General features: G+C 39.6%; 1 protein-coding gene across 5 annotated transcripts in view; it reads left to right on the forward strand.

Moving 5' to 3' along the window:
* SLC25A26 (solute carrier family 25 member 26) overlaps nucleotides 1-20,836 on the forward strand; it is a 95,718-nt gene that overhangs the window by 21,675 nt on the left and 53,207 nt on the right. For all 5 annotated transcript variants that reach the window (XR_003260752.2, XR_003260753.2, XM_026110148.2 and 2 more), the window contains 2 exons: nucleotides 384-488; nucleotides 1,889-1,936. Coding sequence is in view for 3 of the 5 variants with exons in the window: in XM_026110148.2 (XP_025965933.1) it covers nucleotides 384-488; nucleotides 1,889-1,936 (153 nt within the window). In the remaining 2 variants the exon portion in view is untranslated. The remainder of the gene's footprint in view (nucleotides 1-383; nucleotides 489-1,888; nucleotides 1,937-20,836) is intronic.

Consider the following 20,836-nt stretch of genomic DNA (forward strand, 5'->3'; position numbering starts at 1 on the left):
TGTTTGTTGATCTCTTAAGTCCTGATTCTCCCTTTTAGATCTGTATGGTTGGGGGAAAATTCCTGTGGCTACCAAAGGGAAGGGTGGCTTCAAAATTTTGATATTGTCAGTGATTTCATCACCAAAATCCATTACTGCTTTGGAAGATAAAACTGAAGCGTTAATTGCAAAGCTACTTCCATTTTTCTGTTAGTACAACCTTGAGTTTAGAAAGCGCACAGCTCTGAGAGCAATTGCGCAAGCTTTAAGATCAACTCATAAGTACAGAAATTGTGTCCTGGTTTCTCAGGTTTGTATACTTATAACAATCTCCTTATCTGTTAACTCCGTGAAGAGTAAGGAAACAGAGGGAATTGCTGTCTGAATGTGTGGTTCTTTTACAGGTTGCGTGCCTCATACGGGTCCCATCTGAAGTCATCAAGCAAAGGGCCCAAGTTTCTCCTTCCTCTGGTACCTTTCGGATTCTCTCCCACACCTTATATCATGAGGTAAGTTCAGAGCAAAATTTCAGATAAGTTACATCATTCTTCACACTCAGTGCCGTACATGTCCAGAAGCATTCCTACAACTTAATTGTAATTTTGTTATGTTCCAGCACTTTTCCATCAATTCTTCTGTTGCTGAGAACAGCAAAAACATGTTATGTTTAAGGAAGCCTAGCCCTTCGCTCCCACCAGCCAACTCTTATTCCTCTTATTATTTGGGACACCCACATTTAAAATGCAGGGGTTTAGCTTTCCAGTTTCCCAGACTCTGCTCAGATTTATGCAGACAGTGCTTGTCTGGAGCAATAGGACATTGAGTCCCTGTATCCTGAACTTGCTGAATAGTTTCCAGTTGTTGAAGCACGCTTTGGGGGGCATCCTAAGGGCGTCGTTTCAGAGGGGCTCTGTGGCAGCCCTGGATATGAGTACTCTTCCAGTAGGAATAACTTTTGAAAAATAAGGGCTTTTATCATCTTTTCAATAGTTATACTGTTCCTTCCTGTAGCACCTGTTTGCCACCGTTTTTACGGTGTCTCATAAGGGGTGTTTTTCAAGTTGTATTCAATAAAAGAGAAAGTGGCTCTGGAAAACACTTTGGGAGAAGTATTGTACAAGTGTCCGTGTACAAAAACCAGCTGAAAGGAAGAAATAAATAGGATTCTTTAATGGTCAACTTGATTTTTATTTGCTTGTAAATGAAAACTATCGTGATAACTCTGCCCAAGAGGGTCCCTGGAATTTTTTCCTGTGATTTGGTTGTTCTGCTCTAAAAACTGCTGCTCTTCATGTTTGTGTGCTTTTCTCCTTCTTTGTAGCTGACCAAAGAACTGTAAGGTTTGCCAAATAGTAGAGAAACTGTTTTTGAAGATATTTTATACACGGATGCATAAATGAACACAAAGTCCATTTAAAGTGTTTCAAATGTTATCATGTAGTTTAAAAATAAAAAAAAATCTGTCTTGATAAAAAGCTCTGAATCAAAGCTAAGAAGCTGGACGTATGATCAAGCTGTCATCCTACGTCTTCATTTTACATGGGCTACTTAAGCAGATGAGTAGTGGTTTCAAGTTATGCATGCATTTAGCAAGCAGAGTTAGAAATAATGTGTTTCAGTGCTTCCTTGCCTTTTTTATTTAACAGTAAGGTATATTTTCTTCTCAATGTGACTTCATAATTGATTATTCTGAACAGTGGTTAAATGCTCATTGAAATGAAGATAAAACCCTCTGGCACTGTAAATCGTGGAATACAGTATATAGTGTTATAATCAATGTAGTCAATTTGTTAAAAGTTCAGGTTTGACTGTCAGTAAGTCTGTAATGCTTGCCCTGTGATCACCAATAAATTGTGGTCTTTGGCAAGCTAATTCCCTATAGCTGATGCTTTCTTTTGTTGGTTTACAGGGTATTCAAGGACTTTATCGGGGATATAAAAGCACAGTATTAAGAGAGGTAAAACATTTTTTGTCTTTTTTGAAATGGATTCCTTTCACTTCACCTTGTTTGTGTTTTCTAACGAGATACAGAAGTGGTACAACTGAGATGAATTGCTGTAACCACATGCTTTAAATGCTAGCGTACTTCATTCTAGGTGTAAGTTATCAGCCTGTAATTTAATAGAATACTGATAATGGGCATTAAAAAAACTGATATGTGCAAAAAGCCATTTACTTTCCTGTCTCAGTTCTGTTGCTGCTAAGTCTTGAGGGGATGGAAATATGTGTATATTAACATGATGAAAATTATAAAGTACTGGAAATTTGCTCAAGTCTTGTGACCGCATCACATGAGGTATGTATTCTAACAGTGGTGAAGCGCTGGCATCACGCCAAGTCTGGCAGAGACAGATTTAGGCTTTCTTTAAATATGTTTGTCAGCAGATTCCAAGAGATTATCTGTCATCTGTATATAGGGAGGATTGTGCTGCCTTTTATTTATTTATTTATTTATTTTTTAATGCATTTAGTTATCCAGTCTGTGGATGTGGTATGGCATTACTTAACCTAAATTAGAAGTACCTCACTGTTGGAAAGAACTGGAGCCAAGTATGTTTTGGCCTGCATGGCAGAAAGTAGTTCCTAAACTAAAATCTCTTCATAAACATACTATGAATTTCAGCATTAGTGTCATGGAAATACTTGATATTCTGTGTGGACTGAAGACAGATTATAAAAGGAGTGGAAAAACACTTCTGTTGGGTTTTGTGACCCCGACTTGTTCCCACTGAGTTTTGCAGGTAAGCAGAGGGTCTGATCATGTTATTGTTAAGTTATGGTACCTGCTTTGATACAGCTGTTGATTTAGCCTTTTGCTTATCGTTGGTGCTCTTCTAAAGCAAATGAGACTGCAGCAACTGAGATCGCCCCACGGGAATCTTGACGCGGGCCAACAGCCTTGGCATCTCTGACTTTTAGAACTTTAATATGGCATTTGTGCGACTTCTTGAGTTCTTGTTTTGCGTATTGGGTTTCCTCTATGGCTTCTTTGAAATTTTGAACTTTCTGGATATTCTGTTTAAATGTAAAACCTGTCCTAACACTAACGTTCCTGTAAAATGTATTTGATCCTCTCTGAACTGGTTCAGATTAGCCAGTGCATGGAAAGATTTCTTTTTTCCTTTAACATATGCTGATGAGCTCCCAAGCCAAAACTGCTTCAGAATCAAACCCCAGGGGCTGTCATTTGACAAAGCTGAAGTTGAATCATGAGTACTTCAAATAAAGAGACGAGGCTTGATTCCTATGAAAACATATCGGCTATTGTTCAGAAAGGGTTCTTCACTTACTGTGCTCAATGTGACGTGCGTGGGTTTGTTCCCTTCTTATATAATGCCACTGAGTAAATTAGGCTTGGATCTTTGCCTCTTTTTTAAACACAGGATCAGCTCTGTTGGCTGTGTTGCCATTGATGATAGTGCTAGTTGCAGAGGATTTTTAAGCCCTTCATTCAATAGTTACTGGCTTTAAAAAGCCTTTCTTGACACTGAAAACTCTTTTTAGGACAGTTGTGTTAGCCAGCTCTCGTTGCAACACAGGTTAAAGATGGATATTACCTAAAATAAGAAATCCCAAATTTAGTGTTACTTAAAATACTGACAAGTGACAACGCACCAGAGTTTATTTTAGAGGCTCTGAATATTTCAAAAATTAGTTATTTGTGCAGAGATGACACCTGCTTTTCTGAAATATAGATGCCACCATAGTTTCATCCTGTACTTATTTTCTGGCTCACTAAACACATGTTATTCACTCAGATTTCATTTGGAGACAGGCAAAAAAAGGCCAGTAAGTCATTTTGATTTCTCTGAGGGGTTCTGAATAAATGAATAAATTTAGATGTCATTGAATACAGATTTTGCATACTAACAGATAGATAAAACACATGGTTACAACTGGGTGCTGTTCTCCTTAAAATTTGTTTTGACATATGTCAGGTTGGTAATTAATTTGCAGACCAGATTCATAGCACAGTGTGTGACCCTGCTGAGATAACTTTGTTTACTCAAAATGGCAGCACTTTGTTGGAAATTTAATTGGGGTCCTCTCCATCATGTATATTCATAAAAGATCCTTCAGAACTGATTTCAGTTGAAGTATTGCTTTTGGGGAGAATCTGTCCAATAGAATGAGAAATAAATGATTACCAAATGAAATGTGCTTTCTCTTCAAAATGAAACAAATCATAGTTGATGTTAAATTCACAAAGTTTTTTTTTTTTTCTATCACCATGTTAAAACTGTTGCATTTTCCGACACCGTGTTGTAGAGCAGTAATCCGTTTGAGTAAGAACAGCATATTGAACCTCCAGCTGGAACTGTTGTAAGCCTGACATTTAATCTTGTTATTTTTCCCTCTCTTTAAATGCACTTCTTCCTTTATTGTTAAATCTTTATTTTCAGATAAAAATCCGTACAAGTTCATTATTGGACGCATCCAGGTAGCTGTGTAGCATAGGTAGTGTGGTACTTAATTCAGTCTGAATTTTGTGCTTATAGAGTTTGCATGCTTCGGTTCTTTGCTCACAGAAAATAATTTGTTTTGTTACAGTGGAGTGAGTTTTTGGTTAGGGGGGTTTCAATGCATGATTTCTCATTTAAAAAAAAAAAAGGGTGGGGTGCATTGTAAGAGGCAGTGAATTGGGTTCCTTTTAGGAAGTAATATTCTTGCGCTAATAAAATACTTAAGCCAGAAGTTAAGAAAAGTTAATTTTAGCTGTTACTTAAAATTTTGCATATCGCGCCAAGCATATCTCAGTGCCTGAAGAGAGCTCTGCTTGCCAGTTGCTTGGACTTATGTGAAAATGAATCTGATTGTTTATACAGGGGGTGAGATCTTGAAATCTCTTCTTGCTCTCCTTTTTACCTTAGCACAGTAGATCTTTTCAAGACAGCCTTATTCCACTCTGTTTAATTTGCATTAGCCGCTTTGGTGCGAGGGAGTTCTTTAACCCTTCATTTTTGATTTTTCATACTTTTACTTAGCTTCCTTATTTTCTCATGAATATGCTTTCTGCAAAGACAAGTATTAGGAGAGGAAGAAGGTGGCTGAATATGTACTGCTTCTTGTGAAGGTGAACCTCATGTGGAGGCTCACTCAAACCTTTGAGTGAACCTCAGAGGAGAGAGAAAACTTGAGTCAAGCTTAGAAGTCTTGGCTACGACTTTTCTTCCCACCTTCTTTATGACGCCTCTTCTCTTACACTCTCCATTGCCTGTTGATCTTTGCATCTTCCTTTGACATTAGCTACTCTGAACTAATGCTTAAAAAGTAAAGGCAGGCAAGGAACAGTGCATCATCCTCTTGGCAGTAGCAGCTTGAAAGAGACATCTGTGCTCCAAGAGGAAAGCTTTTGTGATGAAGCAAAAAGTAGGAGTCTGGTTCTGAGGCTGCTGAATGAGACTTTGAATAAATGGCAGAAATTGGAGGCTGTGGAAAGATGTGGAATTCCCATGATGTCATTTCCAAAGCAGATCCAAGTGAGACTCATCCTTTCCTGTGATAGCAGTGCACCAGCATACACCAGTGAGGAAACTGGGTCATGCTATTTAGAGTAGTCAATGGACAGGTAAAATTATTCATGTTTTCCACAAGACAGAGGAGTTTGTTGGTAAAATCTCTAGCCATCTTATAACAAGGCAGGAGTAGACTGTAAATCCACTGTAAATCCTCTAGAATTTCTTAATGGGAATGTCGTTCTTCTGCTGAGACCTTATATAAGCAAACGGAGCCAGATTTTTAATTCCTGCATAATTCATTTTATTAACTATGACCAAGTAGAACATCTGTTAAAATTCCATAATGTTAAGTTCATGGGAAAAAGAGAGAAACTCCTGAGTTCTCTTTGGAATTTTTCCATTTCCATTAACGTTACAGGACTCTAACAGATGTCCTAAAGGGCATTATTATTAATGAGAAGACAACCTAGAAGAAAATGAAGTTCCTTGTCCAGTTTCCCTGAGTACAATAGCTCGCTGTACAGTGACTTATCTTGCTCTCTGCTTGCCTGTATGCAGGTTTGAGCTTTGCAGAAGCAGTGCCACGGTTAGCTGCAGTGTCCCTTCTGTCGTGAATGACTGGAGAAGTGTTTGGAAGAAGTGGAGTGCTGAGTGGGTGTTTGGTGTTTTTAATCTAATTTGTCACTTCTAAAAATACTGCAGATGGACTGGGCCTGAGCCCAGAAGTAGGCTGAAAAGGGCAACTAAAATGAATATTAAACCCCCCGCTTAAAGAGGGCGATTGGCTCTTTATGCTTCGCAGATGACTTGAAAGGAGACAGAATTGCTTTCCGATGTCAGCCCTTGCTGTACAGGTAGCCCTGGGTAAGCTAGTCCTCCGTACTGTGCTGTAGATTTCTCTGAGGAAATTTAAGCTCTTTGCTTCTAATGGCCCCCATTGAGGTAGCTGGAGCAATGCTGCGTTACCTGTAGTGATGTTTCGGAGCTTGTTGCAGGATTTGAATGAAAACTGTTGATGAATCTGAACCCACTCTTGCATAGCATGCTCTAGCCTTTACTTTCAGTGAGACAGCCTAGCCAAGACTCAAAGGTATGTATTTAAGGTAACAGAGCTCTGGCAAACAAGTCTTGAGTAGGTCTCCCTGTGCCGAGTCTGAGGTAAGGGTGTCCTGAGGCAGCCAGTATACCCCCTGGGCTAGGAGGTACCAGTCCTGTGCCAGGGAGGGGGAAAAGGAACAGCAGAACTAGTATCCTTTTATAATGCATGTGCCAACAGGGATAGGGTGGATGCACAGCGCATCCTTTGCAGAGGAAGAGGGAGCAGGCAGAAAAAAGCCCAACCAAAAAACCCTCCTAAATGACTTATTTCCTAGGAGAAGGTGAGAGGCACTCTGCAGCAATTGGAAGCAAAATGGCTCTTAAAGGCACACCTGCTGCAGTTTCCTAAATTTGAAAGGTCAAGGCATAAAGGATGCTGAGAAGGGTTTGCATAATAATGTGAGACCCAGCTGAGACGTGTTAAAACATTGACTAAGGGAGGGAGGGGATCTCTGAGGGTTGATCTCAATAGAAAACAGTTTGCAAACAGGGAGCTTAGTTTGTTTATCCTCTAGAGGTAGTTTTGCATGCTTTTCTTTTGTTAGGACATCTTTATATAAATATCCTGTTCTCCTAGCTGTTAAGCTTTTTTTGTCCTTTTTTTTTTTTTTGCCTTTTTAAAGTTATCTTTGTGTTGCTGTAGGACAATGTTATTAAGACATTCTTTTACTTGCACAACTAAAACTTTGATCTTCTATCATTCAGTATGTATTACAAAGCAGATGTTGATAGAAATAGGCAAAGAGGATACTAATACAGTGTTTGGAAAAATAAACATCCTCTTTAATGAAATATGCATAGTATCTGTCTTTTGTTACCTTCTAGAAAACTGAGGGGGATTTATTTTATTTTGCTGTTCTAGTTAGGCTAGACTTAACCAGGAATTTGCTGGGCAGGATCTGTAGGACTAGGATTTTTGACTCCTACTAAACAACTAGCATTTCCTAGACCTGGATATTTCCATATAGAACAGCAGCAGTCTCATGAAATGGATAGGAACTGTTTAACTAGCTAGTCCCTATCGTGTGGAAAATGTGCAGAAGTTGGGTAACTTGATTAATAGGAATAAGCTGGAAAAATAAGTCTCTACTTTTCTCTTCCTCTTAACTACGTTGTTCTAACACCATTGTGTTTTGGAAAGTGTATCACTGGGATTATATCCACTCTCTGGTAGAATACTTATATCTTTCTGGATAGTTATATGCAAGAGATTTTCATTTTGGAAGGTGTGTAAGTGTTAAAGGCAATTCTTGCAGGGTAAGAGCAGGGGATAACTCCATGCTCTGGTGTAAGGGCTCAAGCATGCTCTAGAGGGGGGAAAAAAACTTTCTAGCTTATGACTTGGAACACTGATAAATGGACCACAGAAATAACTGCCCTTCACTGTTGTGGGTTATTCAGCACACTCATTAGCGTCTCCCTACAAACACTAGGATAGGGTTTGGAAATGAAAATGGAGATCTAAAAAGGCACTTAAATGACTTTTCAAGCCCACAAAATAACCCTGCTTTTTCTAATTTACCAGTGTTGGAAAATACGCTTTGTGATATGCCTGAATGGCAAATAAACTGGCCAGGATAGATGGAAATAGAAAGCAAATTCTCTGTTGAAAAACTTTTGTGTCAAGCATGTGCAATGATCTCAGATTTTCCAGTTGAATGCCCTCTCTTTTTCAGGCTAGTGCAGTATCCACACATACTGGTTAGAAGCAGAATGTAACCATACTTTCTACCACTGATCTGCAGTTTACCAATGGACCATTCAGTTATATGGTTTGTCTGACATCAGTGGATATCTGCAGGTGAAAAGAGCTTCATATATGCAGAGCATTTCTTTATTTAAAAACTACAGCCTTGCATCTAGTCTGTGAACACACAAACCATTTTGAAAGCTAGGTACACCGAAAACAGTTTGTGACTTGATAACGTGGACCCTTTGCAAATGAATGTGCATGCAAGTGCAATCTTGCGGGAAGCATATTCATTGTATGCTTGAAACAGAGATAGTATTTCCATACCTTCTGTAAGCAGCTTGATAAAGCATTTTTGTAAGTGATGCTTTTTGCCGCATTCGTAGTGTAGGAATGTGTTTTGTGGGTCAGTAGCAACAGTGCAGTTGAGAGCAAGTTGGGAAGAAGCATATGTGTAACTCTTTTTTTTTTTTTTTTTTTTTTTTCCTTCTTTTTTTTTCATGTTGTGGTTCCCCCCTCCCTCCCCAACAACCTAAGAACAACTTTCTTTACATTGGTTGCCCTTGATTTTACATCTTTGGCAACGGTTCAAAGAGCATATTCCCCATGTTATCTCCAGTGGCAGATGTTAATATGAATTTCCCCACTTTGTTTCCACACCTAAATAAAATTATAACAAAGAATCAGGAAGTGATTACAAATCCCTTATGAAGGAGAACACACAAAAAGGATCCTTTTGCCTGATGAGAGTGTGAGACTGTAATACGAGGGGGGACAGGCAACAAGAGATCCCTCATGGTAGGAGGAGGGGAAAGGGCTTAGAGCTGTAGGCAGCAAGCAGAAGTGATCTTAAGGGATTAAAAAAAGAAAGGTTAGCAGGTAGTCTCATTGGATGAGTAACATCTTTACAGCTTTGGAGCTTTCCAAGAAAAACTAAGGGTATTAGAAGTAATGGATTAACATAGTGTCTTTGGTCATTGTAGTCTGATAGCGTGACATTAAAGTCAGTAGGAGTCCCTACATGTCTAGTGGGATTAAATTGTTGTGCATATTTCTGTAAGATTTGGCTAGCCATAACATTTGAAACTATTTAAAAGCAAAAAGAAAGAAGCAAACAAAAATTTGTGGAATTCTTGGCCGGGTGTTGGATTTTAGTTTTAATTCTGCAGCTACATTCCACTACAGGCCACTATTCTGTCTGTCTACATTCTTTCTGTAGTTCTTGGTGGGAGACAAGATTTCCTGTCTGACTAAGTGGTATAGTCATCCTGCAGATGGCTAAAGAGTTGCCAGGCTATCTCTGGCAAAGACTCCATTTCATTTTTGGGTGAAACAATTTCTGTATGTCTGTGCTGAAGCAGGTGATTGTCTAACCCTAAAAAATATATGAATGTGTCTGTTTATATAAAAACTGTACAAGAGAGACACCTGAATGCATCGACATTTAAAATTGATAGTTTTAAGAATAGTAATAACCCTTGTCAAGGCTCTTGCACTCTCTAAGGTGAATAGTCCTGTAAATGTGTAAATGACTGGTCTGGATCAACAAGCAATTTAGCAGTATAGGATTCTCTCAAGGATGAAATTCTTGCTTGAAATAGTCAAAAAGACTTTGACAATAGAAGACTGCCGCAGCCAGAATCACACTGCTGTCAGTATTAATAGCCGTTATCTGTTTTTCGGTATTTTGGTTGTCTTATTTCTGTACATCTGCTAAGGAACAGAAGCACAATTTAAAAAAATCAGCAATCCAAGATGAAAAACTTTTTCCCCAAATTCCTTGTATGATATTATCTCAACAAGTAGTTCTGCTTTCATGCCTAGACTTCAGTCTCGGTGCTGGTCAAGAGAAGATGTACTTCAGATGTAGCTGAGAGCCTTTAGCACCTGCAAGCCCCCAGCCATGAACTGAGTGGGGACTGTCATCTTGCTTTCTCTTTTATTGAAAGCACAACATTTTTGGATTCAGTAGCTTAAGACAGAGGCCTGAGGGTATTGACACATGAGCTCTAGTGATTTGTTTGGAGGAGTCCCCTCTTCTCTGCTGGGAGGTTAGCACCTCTGTAACTTAAATCCAAGTGGCACTGAAGTAGTGAGCTTTGAACTGCAGGTTCTGATACAGAGTAAAGAACCTCTGGCAGTGGAGTGAAGCAGACAGCTGGGGAGAAACACCTCTTGAATCACCCCAGCATCAATTTGAGGAATTTGTCATCCATACCCTCAGTATCAGAAGTGCTGATCCACCCGTATCCATAACACACCTGTTAGTGGCACTCGTGTTGGTGGGATCCTTGGCATTTGAATTACTGTTTGTGCAAACTTTTCTTTTGGCAATAGTGATCATGATTTTCCACCTGTAGATACAACAGCAAAATTAGAGGGATGTGGCTGTAGCATGTAGAGGAGAGGAGGCTGATTTTAATCTAGAGTGCTACTGCTGAAACTGTGGCTTCATTTGAGCAAAAATAATTCTACCCATCCCCAACATATCACTAGATTTTATTTATTTTTATATATGTATGTAATACTTGCTCTGTTATTTGTTCATATCTCTTTATATAGCTATTATCTGTTTTTATTTAAATATATTAGGCTTCTCCTGAGAAATATGAAACTAAAAAGTTGAATCTGAAAGCCGAAGATTATGAATGAAGGTGTGAAAAGAAACCAGATTTGCAGCAGAGAGCTTATATAATTTATCACAGTTATGGTAATGTTTTGGAAATGTGGCTGGAGAGACCTGTGGCAGTCCGCAACGACAACAGTTCTTCCAAGTGGTTAACACAGCTCACGCTTGAATTTTGTGGAAAGACTAGTTTATTAATAATCTTCCAGGAGGCAGGGCTTGATTCCACTGGTTTGAGTATAGCAGAAGGGAACCCCAACACAGAAAATGCTGCAAGTCATACCAAGCTTCAGAAGATCTTAAGGGCCAGATTCAGCAAGTTTTAGTTAAGGGAGTAAAAGAAGTAATGTGTTTACCTTGTTTAAGGGGGAATCTTGGGAATGCAGTAGCAATCAATATTTGTAGTACTTTTTGGCAGATTAAGTGAGAAGACATTAAAACTTGGTAAGGGCACCTTTGTTCCGATTAAAAAGGCTGGAGCACAGTGGCCTTTTCTCTGTTTCTTGCTTGCTATGGCATGTTGAATTCAGTGCTACAAGCTGTCATACGCTAGAGGGCACACAGTGCCTGTGACTTCTGTAATGCAAGCTTGAAGAAATGCTTATCGCAAGGGGTCTACCTTTAGGATGACCTGCAGATCTTGAAATTGGCTTTGCTTTCATCCTACCCCTCAAGCAAGCCACAAAGGAAACATAAAACTTGAAGTGAGTAGCACTTCAAATTTGATGTTACTCTGGGGAGTAGTCCCATTGAATTTCCTGGGACTAACTTGTGCAAGTAAATGGAATGAGATTTTAGTTTGGGAGCAACTTTATGGATTCTTATTTTTCTTTAGCGTTCATTAGGTTTTCATTTGATGTGAATTGATCGAATAAGGTCTCTAGGCTGTAGAGCTCCACATGTGTTCTAGCCCAGGGAAATAATGCTGCAGTCCCATTATACAACAGAAAAAAGTCTCACCAAGATCTGTCCTCTCTCAAGCCATCCTATTCGATCATAAAGAAGGGGAGGGAGGCTGTGTGATCATGACACATCCATTAGTGTCCATGCTGAGACTCCATAGGCTATGTATTAACCTATTTTAAGTTTTATTTCAGCATCAGTGTTTGCCAAGATTCTGAATTTGTTTAGCTCACCTGTTTTTAAGAAGAATACAATAAATGTTATCGTATGTTTTGAGTTAATCCCCATGTGTGTTGCACTATAATTTGAGAATACCATTGGCAAATGAGCAGTTCTAAGAAACCAAGTCTCCTTAGAGAGGGGCCTTTTGTCTATGTAAAGTTAAATTAAAAAATATATATACACATACATTTTTGGTAGTAAACGCTGCTTTTTGTGTCCAAGATCACCATGGTGATCAACTGCAGTCATTCCTTGAGAGAGCAAATGGTTAGAAACTCGGTCTCCTGCAAGACAGCAGAGGATCACAGGTGTTGGTGGAATATGGGGAAGTATGAGCAAAACTTGCTTATAATCTGGACATGCGCCGCATTTGGGGCCCTCCCGTTCAGGAAGCTCTGGTTCTGAAGAGAAGTTTGGCTGAAGAGGAATTTGTGTATGTCCCTACTAGGAAAAAGGACTCCCTAGTTTTTCCCAGGGCTCAGGAGACAGGTTGGCTTTGTCTCTGGGGGGAGCAAAGAGCTGGCAGGGGAAGGGGAGAGCTGCCACTTATATGTGGCTGGAGATGCACATGGGGCTGGAGCAGCTGGCAGGGATGGTGACACCAGCCCTTAGGTTTGACTGCCCTAGCTCTAATCTCAGCAGAGCAGAAACTGTGGGCCATAAGCTTTGTTTACATGACTTTCATTATTTTTACAGAAATGTAGGCAAAGCAGGCCCGGTGTGTATGCTGCAGCTGGAAATAGTGTTATTAAAGCAGGCTCTTATCTCACTTTTATTTTTCTGTTAATTTTATAGAAGCAATAAAGTGAAAGCTCCACAGATTTTCTTTTTATTGAGATTGTGTTCTTGCTATTTCAAAGCCAGCAGGCCCGGTTACAACAAAGTAGAGCTTGGCCTGAATGCTTTGGCATCACGCTGCAGATGCAGCAGTCTTCAGATCACTCTGCCAGATCTGGCTATTCCAGCCTTGAACCTTACTCAGTTAAAGACTGCTAGCAATGCACAATAGGTTTCATGGAATAATTTCTGTCATGAGTAAACTGAGGCCTCTCCATGCTCTTTCAAACCAAATAAACCCGAAAGAGAGAGGGAAAGAAACATAAGCCATGATACTACCCCCGCTTTCCATGGGAGAACAGCTCGTACACTGTATTCTGCAATTGATATCACGCAGCCTCCCCCTTTAGAAAGAGAAGAGCAAATAAAGAAATATCCATATGTCTCACAATAAATAATATGCTCATACCTCAGAGGGAGGTTATTTGCTCCATTCTTGCTTTTTTTGGTATGAAATTCTAAAGTGCAAGGTGACATTTTAGGAGGTCTTATGAGATATAAGACCATAAGGCGCTTGACCGAATGGTGTCTTGCTGACTTCAGTAAACAGAATGCCAATTACAGCATAATTTGGCCCAGTATAGTTTTGCCACTGGCTACATACCTCACACATTTTGGGCAGATTTGCTTCCCCCCACCCCAGCATTTTGCCTTCTGGCCTGTACAGCTGTGCTGCTAGTATGCTTTCTATTTCTGGAAATGACCCATGCAGTTAGGTCAGTTTGTTTTAGCCTTGCTCCTTGTTGCTGAAGTAGAATAGCACATTTCCCCTAACTGCATGAAAGCCAGGGTAGACATTCTTGATAAATATGATTAATGGGCCTCTTTGCTTTGCACTGCAGCTGAAGGCTTCCTGAGAGAGAGTCTGTGTCAGCTGGGGTACAGCTCCCTAACTAGCCTTTACGTAGAAAGTATGCCTCAGATTCAATTATGCTGTTAAGGATATTTTTATTCACAGTTTTTGCTACAGTTTTTGCAATTGAAATGTGGTAATAAATTCTAAAGAAGTAATGTCAGAAAGAACAGCAGCCCATAAATAATCCCCCCCCATCTGTTATCTAGAAGTTAGTTACATTTCCCGTGACCGGGCACAAGTCTAGGGTTAGTGAGGTGTTTAAATAGCTTACCCTGGTCAGCATAAATGGTAGCGGCTTATAGTTGATTACAATGTGTCAGGATACAGAATATGTTTGTAGGTTACAGTTAGGTTTATTTCCAGTGGCATGACTTAAATATGGTATTCACAGAATTTGATAGAAGATACTCATGTTATCACTTTTGTCAGAAAGAGAAACACATGAAGTATCGTGTCATCTTGTGGAAGAATATTGTCCAGAGATCCCAGATGTCCAAAAAGAAAGCTCTGATGTGAGTGACAGTAAAATAAAATTTGTGATTCGCATCAAGGAACGTTCAGCTAGCACATCTCTGAGTGTTGGTGAGAACCTACATTAGTGAGGACACTTTGAATTCTCCATAAAAAAACAGAGGCTGGACTTGTACCCTGCTTGTGGGAATAGCTGGCCACAGCCCAGGCTGGATCCAGCGAGGCTTTCCTGGTGACTGCTATGCAGTTGTAATTGCGGGCCTCCCAAAAGGAGCACATCAGCATGCTCAGTAATTGAGTGCAAGTCTTAATGGCAAATAATCCTCTTGAATTTTTTTTTTCTCCTACTGCAATCAAAGGAGAGCTTTGTTAAAGCATTAACTAACAAATTAGTTGCTAAATACTGGTAATAATCTATTTCCTATAGATTGCTTTTTAATTACACCCTAAGCTGTGCGATTCTAGAAATCACTTCTTTGTGGCAAACCAATGTTTGTGGACATTTCCAACCACTGTAACTAATTGGCAAAAACCTCACTTTTTAAGGCCTTTGCTGATATCAGACCATACTTGGCTTATATATTCCTGTCTGCAGGAGAAGTGCTTTCTCAATTTTTTTCCCGTTACAAATATTTTAATTTTACTATGTTACTTTCTGCTGTGAAACTGTAGTTTTAGTTTTACTTCAAAGTACAATATATAAGTTCTCATTTGATTTTAGATAGTATGGATACTTTCCACCTATACGAAAACTTCTTCCTTGTAACATTTGAGAAGGAGAGAGAATTAACGTCTTTATGTACTGCTTAATGCAAATGCGTATTTATTTTGCTAGTTTGTATCTTAGCCACCATTTCGAAGACTGAATGATCTTTGTTTTAGGGCTGTGCGTGAATTTTTTTATATTCATTGCTTTTTCTCCTTTGATTTCAGTATAGTCTATACCTCTTCCAATATATCATTCTTTTTCCTTTCAAACTTGACTCTTCTATGAAGAAGCACAGCCATCAAAATTGGCAAGCGTAAAGCATGGTAATTAGTTCAATATACTGACCAATTTTGTGAATTATGAGTTCAAAGCAACATATGGACATGGATGAAATCAGATTTTGGCATTTCTCACTTAGATTGTTTCAGGACACTGCTGGAGCTTCTTTGATCTGTAAATAACAACTGCAGTTCAGTGCCTTCCTTAAAATACATCAAACACATTCATGACTTTTGTTTTTAGATGTAGACCTCATTTCTACTTAGAGTTTTGAGTCAGATTAATAGTTATTCATGTTTCGAGATTTCGTAGAGAAAGTTACCAAAGATAGCTCTTTTCATTCTTGATGTTTTAATAGATGCAGCAATTCCTTCTGCGCCTTAATGTGCACCCCAGAGTATTTAAACAGATGTTGTACGAGGTCAGAAGCAGCCACCTCTTTTATTGCAGTTCCTCTACAACCTGATGGAATTGGTGTCTTCCTTTACTCTTTTCAGCAGTGTAAAACGTGAACCATTGGTTTATTTTCACTGCACCATTCAGTAACTTACTTTGCTAATTCCTTTCCCTGCTGTAGCTTGCACATAGCAGCCTTTTTCTCAGTTCTAGACTTTGTAATGGTTTTAACTGTGATGTGCTACCTACCAGACACCAGCTTGAGATAATGAGATAGTCCCTGTTTGTTACTTATAGCTCTTTAACATTGGTCTATGCAGGTGCTGAACTAGTTCAATAAGCAATATTGCCTTTCCACAGTTGATTAAATGCCCTACATCTGGGTTTTCCAGGTAGCTGTGAAAGGGCTATATGATTTTGGAGGGGAAAAGACTGTGGAGAATTATGGGTTCTTGCTGTTTTACCATCAGCTTTCCAGCTGGGTAACTCCATTGCTTCTAGTTTAACTTCCACAGTTTTGGTTAGAAATGTTTTTTCTTAATCCGGTGTTCAGTTGTGGTGCAATGTTGGGTTTTCGTGTTGTTGCTGTGTTTTGTTTTTGTCCCACAAATCCACTGCGTAGTTTGCTGTGTGGTTACCAGAGTTCTACACAAACCATTAAGAGATGTTTTCATAATGCTTTCAGGTCTACTTAGATCAAGTTCTTATCCTGTGTAACCCCAAATCTAGCTCTGTGCCCAGTGAAAATTCACTGCAAAAACAAAACAAAAGCATAAGCTTGTAACTCAGCTGAAGGATGAGCTTTTTCTGTAAGGAATCCCTTCGCTCTTCAGTTTGTAGTGCCTTGATAAGGAGCCAAATACCTCACACTTGGTACGGCATTTATTTCTGTGTGTGGCGGATGAGAAAACCCAAGTAGGAATGTTAGACTTGCCCGACTGGATCGGATCCACGTTCCCTCCAGTCCACTATGCTGTCTCTCCTTGGGGCCAGATGTTAAATCCACAGGGAAGCTTGATGGTAGGAAAGGTGTCCTACTCTGTTTCAAGCTCACAACTGGCAGCTGCTGAAAGGCCTTCCTCAGTGATTCCTTGTTAATACGAGCACCCTCAACAGAAATGATGTTAAAAGTAGGTACTAAAAATCCCAAACTTTTACAGTAATCTTTTTAAATGAATGCCACGGGCTCATAGATTGCTTATGCCAATATATATATTTTTTTTTGCAGCAAGTGATACTTATTTTCTGGGACAATGGATGACCTGAGGTTGATCCTTCCTACATATTTTCCCTTTATCTTTTCCCTCAAGCCGCTCCCCTCCCCTTCCCTTTTTTATTTCTGTATTCTCCCTCACAAAACATCATGTTATACAGATATAAATTTTAATCTTTGTGGGCCAAGTTTTCCTGCTGACTTCTATGCCAGCAGAACTATGTGCTAACAAGCTGGGGCACAGCTGGAGACCATGCGTCTTCCAAACCCGCCGGGCAGAGGATTCCTCAGGGTGCCTGCCTGACTCCCCTTCAACTTCGTTGCAAGGTCCTTCAGACATTGCAGTTCATTGTCTGAAAAGTAATAACCAGAAGAGTGGCTAGCACAGCTATGGGCAGAAAAAACATTTCAGAAAGATGTCTCACATTGAGAATTCTTGGCAACTTTGGAACAACTTCATCTCACACCTGCTATGCTTGGCAGTGGATTTTGCTTCCATGTCATGGAAAAAAAACAGCTGTACACATCCAAAGAACCCCGAGGTATAGAGATATAGTGTGGTATGACAGAAAGACTTGACATCAAAATGTAGCTGAAGCTGTCACAAAAAAGAAAACAACTGAACCAGACAAGGGAAAGCTGAGGTGTGGCACCAGCAGGAATGCTGAGGTGGTCTGGAGGAACTGCTCTTGGCATTGCATGAGATCTTGTGTTTAGCACCAGACTTAGTCAAAAATTGGCATTCAGAGATAGAGTTCTCAACTTATTTTGTGCTTTTTTCTCTCCATTGGCTTTCTTTCGGAAGCAATGCACTTGCTCTTTCATGGACAGCTGAATGTTTTTATCACATACAAGGCCTCGCAGCCAGCCAGAGTATTTTGCAAAGGGGATCACCCTGCAGTAAAGGAATATGTAACACACGTGATTTTCAAAGTGAGAAGTGTCTGTTGGTGCTTTCAGATTGTATGGGGTTTTTTGTCCCCCCCCTCCCCCCAATCTGATTTTTATGGTTGTTGCCCCTCGTAAAAGCCTTTAGTTTCTGTACTAGCTTTTAAAAATATGTAGGGGATGCCTCTAGAGACCATCATTCTGTTGTTAATTCTTTCAGAAGTCTTGATAGACTCTGCATTTTCTAAAAGAAATGGCATGATTCAGTAAAATGCACCTCTCCAGCTTCAGCTTGGCTAGTTCACCTCACTGGGATGCTTCATTTTTATTTTGCTCAGCTGCCTTTTTGAGCTGAGGAGTCTGGCATGACTGGCCGGAAAGAGAAGGGCTCACTGGGATTGGGACTGACTTGGCTAGGATGGTGTGATGAAGAGCAAAGGACCCTGAGGGCTGTTCTGAGAAGGTAAAGGGCTGCTTCTGTGAGGGCTGTGGGATTAAACTTTCTCAGCAATATTTGTTCTGTACACTAATATCTGAAGTTGCTAAGATTTGGTGAAATTGGATTCTGAAGCATATTAGTCCTCTTTCAGTTGACTCCAGCACTTGTGTCAAAACTATATCCATCAAATCATATTTTATATATTTTTAGTCATTCTTTGGTTTTCTTATTTCTTTACCCTTTTTGATGATCTGAAATATATATATTTATGTATATATACTATATATGTTCTCAATTAGTGCTAACACTTCCTCTTAAAGCATTCAGTAGAAATTTTGTTTCATATTCGCAACTCTTTCCCTCCAGTGCTCTTTATTGTTTTTTCACTTTGGTTGTAAGTCTTGGTGTGTGTTTATTTGGTTCATCTTGATTTCTGTATAGTTGAGAGATGCTTATCCTGAATATCTAATAGTACTAACAGTTATTTTTAGAACATGTAGTTTCTGAAAGAATGAAATTACAAACCAGAACCAGGAATTTCTGTGGCAGGTCAGGCACTTCTGGCCTCAAATGTTGACTGGAAGAAGAATAAAGCTCATGCTGCCTCTACAAATCACTGAAGTGTTCCTTTCCTTGATGTTATGATATATGTCATATACTCAGCAGAGAGACAGTATCAATATGTCTGGTGGTGTACTGAATTATGTTCTCTGGATAAACTTGGATGTTATTTTGTCTTCTCACTATGCTTTTTACAATTCACATCTCACGAACTGCTGTGACTATGTAAAATATGAGCTGTCTTTAAAAATACAGACGCGTGTCTCCATCTAAAGCCTATGGAAAAAAATCACTGGGAAGTAAAATAGATGGTATGGTGCTGTTTCAAACACCAGGCAACAAAGGAGCCCTGGTGTATTTGTTTTCGTTCCCGTACTTTTGAGAGCCTGTCTCATGATTGTTGATGCTTCATTCAGGATTTTAGGAGTGCCCTTGAATAAGGCAGTGCAGTTGTGGGATTTAATAGGCTGGTCAACCTCAATGGGTTGTGAGCACAGTGACTGGGAACAAACTCACCTTGCCTTGATGTTCCACATGCCCATGAAAAAAAGGAAAGTAAAGAAGAGGAAAAAACCCAGCAACTCGGATAAGGAAGAAATAGTTAAATAAATGTTTGGGGTCAGCAAACCATGGGAGGAGAATTCTGCCAGAGATCCTAACGGCCCTGTCGTGTTCAGTATGGTGAAAGGCAAGATGCAACAAATCTTTGGTGTATACCTACTACTTTATTTTACTGTGAAGTATCTGACTCGTTATGTTGCACAGAACCACAGGTCAGGTGAACATAAATTGTGCTGTTGGAATTTATCCGGCCAGTAACTTAACCTCTGACTGACCCTGGCAATGGTACAGCATTGCAAATGTAGTCTTCAAGGAAGGATGAACAAATGTTTTAAGCCATTGGGCACAAACAAAAACTTCAAAATCAGGCAAGAATACCTCCTTGTTCCACTGCTTCGTCACTCTTCATGCCCTCGGATATATTTATTGCGGCCAAAGCTAGGAAAATTCCATCTGCCCATTTGTGTTTTGTGCTCAGAGTTACTAAATGTACCTTTCCTAGTCTTGTCCAACTCATATGTTTAGTTTTGTGTCCTTTTAAAAATTTCCAGACCACCAAGTGTGATGGCTCTCAGCTAAGCATATGCATATCTGTGGTTTTACAAACTAACCCCTTTTGTTAATTTACATCAACAGAAGGGATCATAAAGAAGGGAATGTAAAAGCACGGTTTTCTTGACAATCCAAGTACCTGCTTCAGCAGTTTAGGAATTAACTAATGCAGGCCACAGGAATTGTGTATTCTCATGGGTCCCAAAAAGGAAAAGTGGCCTCTCACCTGTGATTCCATTTTACTTCATTCGCTCCCAAAATGTACCAGACATGGAGAAGTCCCAGTAAGAGCAGTGAAGGAGATTTGTGTGCTTAGTACTTCCAGAAGCAAATCGGGCTGCTTGCTTAAGTGCTTAAATATGGATTTAGCTCTTCAACTTTTAAGTATATGACTTAGAAACGTGTTCTTTTTTGTGTGCTTAAGGGATTGCCAAATTTTCTTTTTTTGGAACTTCCCACCATCTTTAATTAAAAAGGGGAAGTAGTAGTAGGAGCAGGAGTAGGTTATATTGGTAGGAAGAAGCCAGCTCAAGGATCTAATGTGAAATTCATGCTACATAGCAGCTGGAAAATCCTGTTCACGTTGTGGGACATACTTACAATTTTTAAATTCATGGAGTGAGATGTAGACGCTCCACCCGGTGTGCGGATTCTGCAAGGCAAATAATGACGTTTGCTGGAGGAAAACCGCTTGGTACTTTCAGAGATTATTTTGAAGGCTCTGTTGTTTCGGTGGTTTTCACCACTGTTGAACAGCTTGTAATGGTAGTAAATTAAATTCCAAGGCTTCTTTTCCAAAATTGTAAATTGCAGACTTTGTAGATGAGTGTTTATTGGCTTGCCAGTTGTCCTGACCTGCTAAATTGCAATTTACTTTGTATTACTTGAAAGTTAAGAGAAAACATTTTTTTTTCCTGCTCTCCATGTGATTTTTCTATACATGTATGTGGAGAAGACTCTGGGAAGAGAAAAAATCCTGTGTTCCTAGTCAGAGGCCTAGTGGAGAAGGGCAAAACCCGTTACCACCCGCAAGTTTGGTGCCAAGGGTAGACCTGACTTTATGGATGCCTTTTAAGTGTCTAACGAGCTTTACGCCC

Source organism: Dromaius novaehollandiae, chromosome 12 (genome assembly GCF_036370855.1).
Source record: "Dromaius novaehollandiae isolate bDroNov1 chromosome 12, bDroNov1.hap1, whole genome shotgun sequence".
In the NCBI taxonomy this organism is placed as follows: domain Eukaryota; kingdom Metazoa; phylum Chordata; class Aves; order Casuariiformes; family Dromaiidae; genus Dromaius; species Dromaius novaehollandiae.